The sequence below is a fragment of the Physcomitrium patens genome, chromosome 3 (assembly GCF_059467195.1).
Source record: "Physcomitrium patens ecotype Gransden chromosome 3, ASM5946719v1, whole genome shotgun sequence".
In the NCBI taxonomy this organism is placed as follows: domain Eukaryota; kingdom Viridiplantae; phylum Streptophyta; class Bryopsida; order Funariales; family Funariaceae; genus Physcomitrium; species Physcomitrium patens.
In genome coordinates, this window is record NC_143412.1 from 17732990 (window position 1) to 17747384 (window position 14395).

The following is a 14395-nucleotide window of genomic DNA, read 5'->3' on the forward strand; positions in this document are numbered from 1 at the left end:
GATCAAGCTAACTATGTGGCCCACACATAGAAAAACTTGCCTTGTAAGTCAAGGCATGTGTCCTACAAAGTCAACACATATTGGAGGTCCTATAGAACGTCGCCACGTAGCCCCTAGTTAGATAGTATATATAGAGACAAGAGTGAAGGCTTCTTCACTCTTGTCAACTCCTTTCTTGCTTCTAGTCCAGGTTCAAGAGTCTTTAGTTTCTTGTCTTGTGGCAATAGCCATTCCAGTTTCCTTTTAATATACCTACTTGTTTATATTTTGACTTATTATATCGAGATAGCCTTTTTGTATATTTTCCCTCATCGAGTCTTTGTCCTTGACACCTACATGAAAGCAGCAAGGACTATATACATACTTTGAAGCTCAAAATTTAGGTTGTACCATTCCACTTAGGTTATAATAAACATCCCCACTTTCCTTTTCCAAAGTATTTTTCTCACTTCTCTAGCTTCCAACAAATAAAAAATAAATGAAGAACTCTAGCTTCTCCTTATCTACAAAGTGATGCTACTTGAAGCCCATAATTTTGGGCCACATAGATAAGTGCTTGTTCCTCCAATTGTATGAAAAGGAAAAAATTAATAAAATATATATCTAAAACAAAACATTTTTTATGTCTTTTATTATAATTTTCTTCAAAATGACTTCAAGACAATATAGTTTTGCTTTGCATTATAGTTTCAATAAAAAGAAATATTTATTAGCCTCCATTATGGAGGTTAATGAATATTTCTTTCTATTGGAACCTCCATATTATTATTGAAGTTGATCTTTCTAAGTAGCAGATGACAAAATTGCATTTTGAACTATTTGGCTTACATATTAATAATAATAATAATAATAATAATAGAATCCATGAGAATTATTGCACCTTTGTCAAATTAGTAATATCTTATCATATTCTAGAATACATTTCTTATTATCAAGAATGCAAGGATATTCTTGATATTTCAGCATATTCAAGGGATATATATGATATTTTTCCAATTTTCAATTACATTATGTATTGATTCTTCATCTCTACTTCATTTAAACCAATTAAATAATGTACAAGATGTGATTAGAATTAATTTATTCTTAAATGACTATTTCAATTTTGTTTCAATTTTTAGGTTTTTTTTAATCATCTGTTTGCCATATTTGAAGTAATATACTTTGCACCAAGAAAATTTTATTCTAAAACATATCTATATCAAATAAATCCATGATCTTATCTGATTAATTTCTGATATACTTCAGTTTGACTTTAAATCATATTGTTATTCTTGCCATTTCAGTTTTTCATCACATAGACATGTGAAATTCTGGATACTTGCAATATCATGAATGCATCCACAACATGGTTTTATTTTATCATAGTTGAAGTACTTTATTATTCAATTACTTTTTATAAAATCTATATAAGTATAGATTTATTGTATCAACCCTCAAGTAACAAGAGTAATTGACTGTTGTTGTAAAATTTGATCATTTTCTGCCTATGATTTTAATCTGTTATTGAGATCCACAACAAGAGTTTACAACAATGAAATTCGATCTCCATAAGTTTTTTTTTAGAGCATGTTGTTGGTGAGATTCTTTGCAGCTTGGATCATACACAAATCACCTTCACGGTACCTCGATGCATGATGAAACCAAGATGTGAAAGTCTGAATGGTTCGCAAGTCTGAATGCTCTTTCGTCAGATTCTTCCAATGAAAGATCACCAGGACCTCGGTAGAAGGAAGAAATACATGGAACCTGGTAGGATACATCGCAGATAAGACTTTCTTCCTGTGGAAAGAGCACAAGCCTCCTTTATTTCCGAAGATAAAATGACCTGGAGGGTTTGAAGGCAGCACAGAACGCTGAAGTTCCTCTCTGTTCTTCATTTAACAGAAAGTATACACAGAAAATACATGATATACCCAGACATCGTGCCTTCATATCCAGCCTGATGAAACGAAACGAGTTCTCCTCACAAAAGGGGTTCTGATGAAACATGATCCCTTGCCATGCAGTCTTATCTAATCACCTAAAATAAGAAATGAATCTGGTTCCATTTTTCATCACTACGATTCCATAAGATGCAACCGGAATCTCATGTAAATACACGGCTGTAGCTCAGACGTGCTGTGAAAACAGGCATGCTAAAGCAATGAGATGAAAGAACTTTACTACTAAAAACGTTTTTTCTTATTCACAAGAAATTTGTCCCGTTTGTTCCAAGCATACACTAAGAGGACTATAAGAACTATCCCAAAACAGAGAGAAAACCAAGGGAACGGAGGATCCTCGAAGCATTTCAAGGAAGCTTCTAACTCTGACGATCCCTGGAAAGCGAATGCATGAATGGCATAAATATCATGCTCCGATGACTTCAAGAAATACAGGGCAGTGTCAAACTCAAAGTGGGATAGCGCAGTCATGACCTTGTTGAGTTTATACACAAATAAATTCCACCTTTGGGTATACTCCATATGGTGTTTCATTCCCAGGAGCTCCTTCTCTCCACCGTAATTTTTGATAGACTCCAGGGTGTGCAGGACATTTGACATAGTGGCATTGAGCATGGTGAGGATTGTATTCCTGCGAGCTGCATCTCGTTGAGAAAAAGACAGACTAGAACCCTCTGAAAATGGGCCAAAAGGAGTATGACCAATGCCCCATCGGTAGTCCACCAATGTGCTGTTGTGCTGAGAACTCCAAGTGACGTGGGTGGGAGCCACTCCAAAGAGACTTTGGAGAAGAGCACCAGTTATCGGTCTTTCTAGATTACGTGTTGATGTCAGCAGTTGTCGCCCATTACAGCTGTATTCAACCACCGCTTGTGACACTATAGTTCTAACAGCGATTACCATATCGCGGAAAGGCATGACCTGCATACATTCAGAAAACACAAACACGTCACAAAAAGAGTAAATTAAGGCCCCTAGCACCCCACGCGAATCAAAGTGAAATAAACTGCGAAGGTAGTGGTGAAAACAGAGCTTGACCATGAGGTAAGGAGGGGTACACATGACCGAAGTGATTTAGTCAGGAGAGTAAGTAATATAGTCGAGAGGAACTTCTAAAACTCACTGATTTCTGGTCACCCTTATTTCAAATTTTGTTGAATGCAACTATGAAAGCTACCAAACAATTACACAAAACACATTTCAGCGTGATTCTAATGTGCATGAAGTGATCAAATATGCGTACTTGATGAAAGCGGTCCAAGAGCAACTGCCTCTCCGCATCCAAATCCCAAACATACACAGGGATAACTCTGGTCATTCCGTCAGCTGGTCGTTCCAAACCACCCTCCTGCGCCAACTTCTCTCCAAATTCTGATAGAAATTGATGGAGTTCTTTCGAATCAAGATACTCGTCCAGGAAGAGACCATAACTCTCAAGGTGGATACGTGATGTGTAGGTTCGAATTGAGCGAGAGAACGCTGCCGAACACTCAGAACACTCCAAAAGCTTGACTGACGCGTACTTGAACTTTAGCTTCTGTTGAGAGAACAGCAGAGCTCGATCTTCTAAAAAATGAGCTTCAATTTCCTTAAAATTGAGCCCATGCGGATCAGGCTCAACAACACCCCCTTTGATGTGCACAAAATGCACCTGAGCCCACCATCAAGTAGTTGAGTTAGTAATGATGCCACAAGCAATACAGTCGTTGATTCTCATACAGTGTACCCATTGCAGCGCAATAATAAACTACTCGCCGACAACCCTTGTGTAACAATATTTTGCTTTTTACCTCCAAATTCTCTTCAAAAGTCACTGGGATACGCACTGATGGAGCTAACAGCATTTGCGCAGCACTCCACACAAGAGAAGCTAAATCCGCTGCAAACGCATTTTCACGGCCCAACCCATACGAAGAAGCTAATGGAAGCATCTCCCCTTTTACGTAACCTTCTCCAGAAGAGGCGGGACCATATTCGACAGGACCAGCAGCAAGATCCACCCAAATGTAGCGCTTTTTTCCAGTCCATAAAGTCCCCAGACATCTTGTTTGGTGATTTGAATCACTCGCATCGCCGTAAATATAAGCGTATTTTCCTCTTGTTTGAGGCTTTAGGTTCAGAAGAAAAATTGTATAAGATGGGAGTGGATCTTCCAACTGCGCTCGTATAATGTCGTCGACAACTTCGTAACGCACTTCATGATGCTGCCAAGCAGTCCTCAACACCTTACTCTGCACATAGAAGAATCCGAGGTCAAGAATTTATTTAACAACGAAGGCAAAGTCGCAACTAGCTAGAGTGTCCAGGACAGGTTACAGACTAGCAACATTTTCTTGTACATAACGTACTCGATAGAAGTTCCTTTCAACACAATTCTTTCTTGTGAATCTGTGTGAAATATTCAAATAAAAAATGCGACCACCTAGCGTGTCCATCACGTTCAACAGAAATATGTAGCAAGAAATTCGCACTGTCAGGAACTACATTGACTATCAGCTCTTTCAGGCAATAGAGCTGGAGATGCTTCACTCTACAAATTACGAGGAAGAAACCATAAACTTGTGATTTTGTTCGAACCTTGCTTATTTCTTGATGTAGAGCATCATGAATCTTCTCCCCAAGATCACCTTGAATTTTCTCAACTTCCAGAGAAATACGAATCTTAGACATCATACGATGCGGCTCATGACCGATGACGTTGGCATGAACGTCTGGATTCAAAGTATCAATGTATTTCGACAGCTGCGTCTGCAACAGCGAGAGCCTGCGATGGTCCTCGCTAAAACCTACCAGCTTCACTCTCAACAAAGTTGTGGACTCTAAAGCCAAAAGCTCCTCCTTCTTCTTATCGACATCGAAATTCACAGGGTGCGAAAGAAGACGCAAAAGGTAGGGAGTCAAGCTGGTAAATGTGTCATTCTCCGCCAAAGGATCAACACTTGCTTTAGAAATGGCAGCTTCCAGTCCGTACCCGTAATACGCATCCACACCTCCCAAACTCCAAGCTCCAAACGCAATTGCGAAAGCGAAAACAACGAGGCGCGTCATCCTCGTCTCCATGCCGGATCCCTGAAACAGCCACGGGCACACAACCTCACACCTACAAAGTGCTCATCTCGTCACATGATCTCATGTGGCATCCGCATTGCTCGAGCTCAAGGTGCACAGACAGGAGCAACGTGGCCTTTGAGCACAATTCGCACAGCGAGGAGAGGGCAGCTATGCAGAAAACACAAACACAAGGGAGAGTGAGCAGAATTCGAGGGGTGGGCCTGGTGTGGAAACCCTAACCCCATCCTCCATCCTCTATACTCTTCCCTCTTCGCTTCCTTCCTCTAGCTCTGTTCACTCAGTGCTGTCTGGTCTCCCTGCCCACTCAGCTCCATGCCTCAGTATACGTATAACAATGTGTGTATGTGTATATGTATGATCTTATGAATTTTGCATGGGTGTGTATTTCGTAACATACGACGCATACAAAGACGTGAGACAATTTATTACCAAGACTTTGTTTTACCTTTATTATTTTTTGGTTTTTATTTGATATGTTGTTTTATGTCTTACAGTAGTGACTTGTTTGTTGTAGTGGGGTTGTACCTTTTTCCAATTACAACTTCTTCTTTTTTCTTTTTTCTATTTTCAATCTTTGTTATTATATCTATGTATTTGAATTAATATCATTTTTTATTCAAGTATTGAACAATTAAAAATTGATAGATTAAAATAAATATAATAAAAATAATAATTTATAAATTAACTTTTCTTAGAATATGAAGGCTAAAAGGGTATAAACCACTCTAATAAGAAAATTCTATCTCTATGTATAATACAAATTAAAAATAATAATATCATGTCTAAGCCTTGAAGTTATTATATATAGTTTGTTTCTTTATTAATTATTTTTATTGGTACTAAATTCTTTTTATTTTTATTTTAGTATTAGTTTGTAAAAAAATAGTCCATAAAACACGTTTTCAAAAACATAAGCAATAAAAATAAGTATCTTAATCATTTTATTATATATTTGTGCATAAAAAAGAGACTAGTACATTGTTAAAACAAAAAAAATAAAACTTAAAATAAAAATACTGAGTCTATAAAAAGAAATATAATCTATATGGCACTCTTATTTGATACAAAAATTCACAATTTTTTTCTTTAAAATTAACATTTACAAAATGCTCATAAATTTATAAATTTGGATAGATTATAATATGTACATTGTCATGGATAACATTTATATACTTATAAATTATTATAATGTTTTTGCTTACACAAGGATATAATAATCTATTTGTTATTATACATTAGTATAAATAAATAAAATTGCTATTTTTAGTGTGTAGTAATAGGACCAAATAATATTAAAAAACAATAAAGATAGTTTAGGACAATAAATAATAATTCAAATAAATACAATCACGTCATAGGAAAATAAAGTCATATCAAAACATTGAATAAAAGTAGAAACTTGTAACTTATTGGATCAAATTCCGACAAAAACAACAAGAAATGAGAACTATGTGATGTACTGGTTAAAAAACAACAGATTTGTAATTTTATATGAATATATATATATATATATATATATATATATTTATAAAAGTACAATATAATATTTAATAACTGTGTTAACAAGAATTTTTTACATTTCGATAATGATTTGATTATCTACATAGTATCAATATTAATCTTTTTAAAAAACAGTTTATATATTAAATATATATATATATATATATATTTATATAGAGAGAGAGAGAGAGATCTTATGGCTCATTAAATTTCATAATAATTGCTAGTACTTGTCACACCAAGAAATTATTCATTTCATAGTTATAATATATATATATATATATATATATATATAATATATATATATATATATAATATATATATATATATATACAATATATTATATTATACAATATATTATATTATACAATATATTATATTATACAATATATTATATTATATTATATTATACAATATATATACAATATAATATAATATAATATATATATATATATATATATATATTACTAGTCAATAATTTTATTTATTTTACTAGCTTAATTCTATTTAATATATAGAAATGTATCTAAGAAAAGAATGTATATATATATATATATATATATAGGTTCTTAAATATTTTCATAGCTATTATAGATAAGCTAATTATTTTATTATATTATTGTTTATTTTGGTAAGCATAATGAAAACATTATTCTTTATATTTGCATATCTTTGAAAAATATGATATTTTCTTATCAATAAATATTATATGGAAATCATTAAATTTTGAATAACATGTATGTATTTTTGAAATTTTGTGTTAGAATAGTATTGTCATTTTTTCTAATATCATAATACATGTGCATTTTTGTGTGTTGAGTTTTAGACTTGACAACATTAACTAAATTTACAAAACACGTGAAGGTTGAAAAATTAATAAACACAACACGCTGACAATTTCTGCCAAATAAAATAATAGGCACCTTGTACTACATAAATTTTACAAAACATGTACTTTCATGACATTTAAGGTAGGATCATGCCACTCTTACAACTCCCAAAGGTTAAATCAATTAACACTAACATCACCAAATTGTACATTCACTATTTGTTTTTGGGGTTTCTTTTTTCCTTTTCTTTTCTAATTGAGAACAGTACTTGAAAAATATTAGAAAATTAAACTCAAAATACGCTAGAAAAACAACACATTATGTTCACCAATCTGATGTAAATGAAAACCCAATGCATGTTTTGGTGCCCTATGTTTGAATGGTTCGTGGTCCAGTGTTGTGGAAGTGACCACAGGACGCCGTTCGAGGGGTGGAGAGTGGTCGGGCGCCGATGCTCAATGAGGCGGGCGCTTCATCATTTTCGTCTCCGCTTTCGCTTTCTGGGCGAGTGAGAGACGCAACGAAGAAGAGGATTGCCGCCAAGCTCCACTCGCAGTAGCAGGATCTGTGCAATTGCAGCATCAGAGTTGCAATCTTCGCTTGTTTAGGGTGAGGGAGCGAGAGACACACGCGCACTGACTACAGCTCGGCGAGATGGAGGTCTCTTTGGACCCCTTGCCCCTGAAACGGGTGCTGGCTATGGAGGAGAGTGGCACGGAGCTTCTTCCGCCGTGAGTGCCCTATTTCCCCTTCTTTCTTCTTCTTCTACTACTTCTTCTCTTATTTGAGGATGTTACTTCTTGCAATATAATGGGGTGTAATTGAATCTAGCCACCTGCACGCAAAAATGCTGTGATTGCAAAGTAGTGGGAATTGAGGTCTGGGCCGGGGAGCAATCGTGGGATTGGTGTTCATGTGATTAATGGAGAATAAGGTTCAATGGAGCATTGCCATTGTTCAAATAAAACGGATTTGTTATTATTGCTAATATTACGGGTTTTGCACCTGCAAGGCATCGAAGACTCTTAATTGCAACCCTTTCTAACTAGCGAACAGCTTATTACTGAAGCAATCTAAGTAGGAAGGAACATTGCTCCCATGGTTTCGCTGGAACTGCACAATTTGGAGGTCGAACGACAGGGTTTTACACATATTTTTAGGGTACACTTTGTTCTCTCTTTGTAGCTGTCTCGGGAGTGCAAAGTCGTGAAGTCTGGCTACAGTAACAGTAATTAGGGCTCCCTTCTGCTGCACGTTGATGTTGAGGTTCAAGGTATGGAGCTCGTTGAATATAACAAAAATAACTAGTAAGTGTTTTTCTACGTCAGTTCTAATGTTCTTTAAGAGAACGGTAACATCCATATTGCTAATGCAGGGTAGGTAAAGGAACACTGACCTAGTTTGAGATTGGGAAGTTACTCTTCACACCAAGTGCGACTGGTCTATTCACTGTGTTTGAATCTTCGACTACTTAATTCTATAATCATATTTAGTTGTAGATTTTTGAGTCTCCTGGTTGGATGTCTGATTGCGCAGAGAGCCAAGTCAAGAGGAAAAATCTCTTGCATTGCTAGGTCGACTTGACTTTGGTCAAGAGTTTAAAAAAATAAAGAAAGAGGAAGATGGCAATAAAAAAGAGGAGAAAGAAAAGGAGATAGTTCAAGTGTGGCCTTGGCAAGGACTTGTAGACCATTTGCAGCAGGCGCACCACGAGTTGGCAATCATCCTTGACATGATCAATCATGTTCGTTTTCTCAAGCATGATACAATCGCACTCTTTCATGTGTCATTGATTTCTTACTTGAACTTGAGAGTATAGTATTCTAACGAAAGCTGGATGACTCGACCAGGTGGAAGCAGGCGAAGCAGTGGCTGTTGCAAGGATGGAAAGACCAAAACTACAGCCGCAGGAGATATGCTCTGACGTGGCCTTGCGAGCCTCCTCTAAACTCCATCACTTTCGTGTGAGTTTAATGTCACTGTTCACATCTTTCATAACAATGTAGGGGTCGTACTGCAGCAAATAAAACATGACCTTCTCTCTCTCTCTCTCTCTCTCTCTCTCTCTCTCGCAGTAGCGATGTTATGTAGTTATGTTATAAGACATTGTCCGGAGCATGACAATAGGAAAATGGTCAACGTGGATGAGTACATGATGCGTCCAAGGAAGTTTTTGGCTTTTAGACCATCGTGGCTTCGGTAATGTGTTCAGAATGTGGGAAAATACTTAAAACGTTCGGCACAATCATTGGAGCAACAAGTTGAAAGAGAGGCAGTTTTTTATGGGGCTCTTATGAGGTATGTTCTTTTCGTCGTATGCACTATTATGTATGTCGTGGGTGGCAACTTCGAGAGCACTTCGTTAGGATAATGGCCAGAATCGAAACGTTGAACATTACCTCCGTTCCTGACACCCAATGACTTTGTGTGAACTCCAATAAAAGACTTCAGCGGAACTGGAAAGTCAAGCGGCAACGTGGAGTAGCAGCTGGTCCAGGTGGCAGTGCAGGGTTCTCTATTGATGTAGGAACTTCTGAAAGCGCCCCTTGTCTTATAACACTTGAGCAGAACTCAGTAGGCTTGTTAACAGCTCATCTTCCCGCTGCACTCACTCTATCGTCCCTGCATGTTACTCTTCTCTCAACGCCAGCTCCGTTCAAATTTGGGAAAGATACAGAGCGTTTGTCAGCTACTAGTAAAGAGGGGACGTCTGATGCTACGGTCTTGCCAGAAGCACCTAAGCCGGGGGAGAGGGGCGTTGGACCAGGTGTAGACAGGGGCGCCACAAGAACTCAAGCTATGCTTCGGCAAATTCAGACTGCTAACTTCGATGCTCAGGTGTGTGATACTTGTCTGGCTGGAGGATCACATGTCAGGCTTATATAGGTCTCAGCTCCAATCAGGCTTGTATAGATGTTGAGGTGTTAGTGTACCTGAGATGGCTGTTAAGGACTGTTCAGCTGGAAGTATCATGTCTAACAGAGCTATTTTTGATGAAGTGTCTAAATGTACAATGGTTGGCCTCTGTTCTACATTAGAGTCTTTGTATTATGTGGACCATAGTATTACAAGAGGCCACACCAGTACTTTTTAAAATCAATCACTCAACTTTGTTAAAAACAATTTAAATTTTGTCTCTAGAAGCGGGTCAAGTAGCTGATCAATATGCGTTCTTACCTCCATATTTGGTCTTTGTAGAAACATCACCGCTAATAAAGTACCATATTTTTAAAATCCCTGAAATATGCACTCAAGGTATTGAATTTACACGTGACTTGAATTCGATTAAATTCAACGTGCTGACAAATGTTCATTGGTATTTTTTAAATCCCTGAAATCGTCCGCAGTTTCCTAACATGTCTGTAACCAGCCTATAGTTGGTCTGTATTGATAATGCTAATTTTTGGCCCTCAGGTGTTCGAGTGGGTTGGACGGCAGGCATTGTCATTATCGCCTTACATAAACGTCACTGGCCTTAGCGACACATGTCTGCAGCTGAGTTTGGGCAATGCTGCCTCTCTTAACGTGCACCTCACTCCCATGGCTCCTATAGCTGATGAATCTCAAGGGTCAGATAAGGTTCTTGCTCCTAGAACACCAGATCATCAGAATCCGAGGCTGCTCCCAAATGAAGGAAGTCTGAGTGTCTGCTTGCAGCAGGCTTACCAGCGTCATCTGCATGGGAGGGATGATAATGCACTTTCTAAGGAGACGGGAAAACATAAGGATGGATATGCCGAGTCAGCTGGATTGGTCAAGCATGTCTCAGCTATCATGAAACACCGTGTTGCGAGTGACAAAATTATTTCAGTGCTTGAGAAACAGGTGAGTACATTGGATACTTCTTCGCGAATAACCTCTCCAAGTTTACCTTTTGAGCTTTGATATTGTGGTCATGCTTTTGTTGAGATTGCTTGGTTCTGTTCTCATCTATTCTGGTGGCTTCGATGGGTTTTACTGATGAATTTTCAATGGATGTAGGTTCATGGAGTTCCAGAGCTCCGGTTTATATCACATCCCACATGGCACGCTCAGGTGTCAACCTGGGATCTTTGGTTAGATGTTCCGGATTCAGCGTTGTTGGGCAGATGGCAGGCTAGTGTTGTGTTGAGAGAAGACATGTTGACAATTGCAGGACTGCCATCTGGAAATGGTAACAGACTGACTTCAACAGCATGTACGTTGTCAGAGCTCTCACCCTTCCTCCTCTTTCAGGTAATTCATTACTTCCTGTTCCAACTCTCACACCCATTAGTTGTGTTTGGGTTATACCGTCTAAGTTTTGTGTATTTTTCCCTGCTGTCGGGCTTACAATTACTTGGCCGTTGAGTAGCAGCCTTAATTCAGATTCTAAAGAGCAAGAAATTTGACTGGACTCCGTTTACAACGATTGTATTACACTGCATCATGTTTGTGTAGTTTCTGCAGAGATTGATAGCTGATGTTTGTTGGCAGATGGCAGCCCATTTGGTGACCTGGCTGCATGCTGAAGCATCAGGCATGGGTGTGGAAGCTCGCCTCGATTCTCTGAGTATTACATTTGAACTGGATAACTTTGAGGATGTTTCTCTTGTTGCGTCTCCAGCAGTTAAATCCCACACTATAAATTGGTCATTGAGGCTATCAGGCAGCAGAACAGAAGATTCTGATGCTACATCACGGTTTCTGGGTCCCTTGCCGTTAGAGACACTCAGGGCTATTGTTATTGATCTTATGAATGAGAAGTTGGATGTAAAACCTGCTGGTGATGCTTCTCTACGCGGCGAAGGTTTTTTTGGAGCTTAATAAATTTGATCATCACGCAGGCGCTTGATTGAAGATTCCGTGTAAGTTTTTGATAGCCATATGTCTGATTTTCATGTTCTTGTTTTTCTTTGCATTCCAATATTTATTGGGTTCAGGAGCTATCCTATCCTGATTTGTCTTTTGTGTCTCATCCATGAATCCAATTTAACTTTCGCCATGTGTATCGAACTTCCTGAATGTGATATGGTGCCATAATGTATTAGAGAAGCTTTGGAATCGCTATCTTGGTGGTCCACTAACAATTGACTTTCTCACTTGCAGAAAGAGCTTGTTGTACCAGTGGATGGTTTTCAAGTATACGTACTTTATCATGTCAAATACATGCGAGCGGTTCTTTTCCAATGCAATTCTGAACGTTCAACGTTCCTACATTTGTACATTACCCGGAAACTCATTATACAATGGCAATATAATCAGCTATTGTCAAGTAAATTGTGAGAGTACTCTTCAATGGTGGGGCATTTTTTAATTTAATTTTCTTTTACCCATAATTCACATGCACAGGGTGACTTCGAGAGATAGCTTTAGAGATGCGTCTCTGACAGAGATTGAACTGCCTTTTCATTAAAGATATGTCATTAAAAGGGAACATCTTCATCACCTAGAGTAGACTGACTATACATTGTTGTTAATGGCTGATGTAGTGACAAGAGCCCACTCCTTAAGTTCTCCTTGTTTAGAGATTGTTTTTCTGTAGCAAAATTATGATAACAGAGAATGCAACAAGCTGATTTGAAAGATTTACGAGGTGCTAAATTAAATGCCTTTTGACATGTTTGTTTTGAAATAATTACTTTTGTTAAAAATTTAGACAACAAATTTAAAAATGAACTAAGCACACATGTATATAAGCATGTTTTGAAGCACCTATAGTTCCAAAGAAAATTTTGGTGTAATACATAAGTAATTGAATGAAATATCTAAAATTATATAATTTTAATATTTTTTTATACAAATGTAGAACTTGATATATATGTTTTTCCTCTCTCAACATAGAAGTAGATTTGTTATTATATTTATTTCTTGCATTTTTTTACTGTGCAAAGTTTTCTACTTTTTGAAACTAATCCAACAATATAGAGTGTGAATAAACATTCTATCTTTCATATTGCATGGTTTCTTCTATTGTAGATAAATCCACTCACATCTTATTCCTGATGCAAGATGTACTACAACATTTTATAACAAGTTATAGAATTTCTACATGTGGATGTAAATCCAATGATTTAAGAGAACATTAAGTAGAACCAAAAACCACATATTTTTGAAATATTTTAGTTATAAAACATCCAAGAATTTGAATTTAGCTATTTATATAGAATAATTATATTTTTTAATTAAGAAATCTTGGAATTAGAAATAAATTTGCTTGAATATAATTGTCATAGTTATTTCTACATACAAAAAATGATTAATATATATTATTCAAAGCTCATCTATTATATTTATTTAATATAAAACATAGCTATAAAGAAATTTTTTAATTACGATGATTAGTAATAAAGCCATTCTTGCATAGTTGAACGAGAGTAAAGTAGAAAAGTTTTTGTAGCCAATATGACTTGTTTTGAACAAATCATATATTAATCATTTAGACAAGGTTACAATAAGCATTAATAAAGCTCTACCTTCTCAAACAACACTCTCATTATTGAGTAATTTATATCACATAGATTAGTAATACATTTAATACCTTGTTTCAATAATATTATCAAAATAATGATTGAAGTACTACATTGTATAAAGTTACATAAATGTAGCAACAAATGTAGGAATGGTAACCATTGTATAAAACCATTGCTAAATTAAAAGAAATATGAAGTCAAAAATAAAAAACATGATGACAAATTAAAGGTGTGGAGTTGAATTGAATAGAGATGCAAACTTTGTAAATCTTATTATTAATGCAATTACATATAAGAATGTCAAGAAACCTAAATTGAAAAAAAATACTTACTTATAAACATAACTAATATATTTTCAACTCAATAATGTTACTCCTTAAAACTTCAACAAACTTCAACAAAATTTGTTAAAATATCCAGTTGATTTATTTTATTTTAAAAGAGACAATTTAAAATTATATCATTTTATTGGTAATGGCTAGTAAATATAAAATTTGACAAGCTTAGGATAAAAAATAGAATATTTATTTTAAAATTTTAAAATTTGATATTATTTAGTATCATACATAATTTATACAAGTCAGATGACAATTAATTCATAAACTTACATAACTTA

The 14395-nt window shown here is 36.1% G+C and overlaps 2 protein-coding genes across 2 annotated transcripts; one reads left to right on the plus strand and one right to left on the minus strand.

Moving 5' to 3' along the window:
- Positions 1-2139: 2139 nt before the first annotated feature.
- LOC112280368 (uncharacterized) lies at positions 2140-5304 on the minus strand. The gene is made up of 4 exons (XM_024515800.3): positions 4524-5304; positions 3737-4177; positions 3190-3597; positions 2140-2867 (listed from the first exon to the last, which is right to left on the minus strand). The coding sequence occupies exons 1-4, from the start codon at positions 5004-5006 to the stop codon at positions 2169-2171; spliced, it is 2031 nt and encodes a 676-aa protein (XP_024371568.1). The 5' UTR covers positions 5007-5304; the 3' UTR covers positions 2140-2168.
- Positions 5305-7839: 2535 nt separating this feature from the next.
- On the plus strand, positions 7840-12645 carry LOC112280700 (mediator of RNA polymerase II transcription subunit 17). The gene is made up of 9 exons (XM_024516510.2): positions 7840-8079; positions 8885-9092; positions 9199-9312; positions 9561-9646; positions 9793-10186; positions 10763-11173; positions 11330-11563; positions 11804-12174; positions 12416-12645. Exons 1-8 carry the CDS (start codon positions 8003-8005, stop codon positions 12131-12133), a joined length of 1854 nt encoding a protein of 617 aa, XP_024372278.1. The 5' UTR covers positions 7840-8002; the 3' UTR covers positions 12134-12174; positions 12416-12645.
- Positions 12646-14395: the final 1750 nt, after the last annotated feature.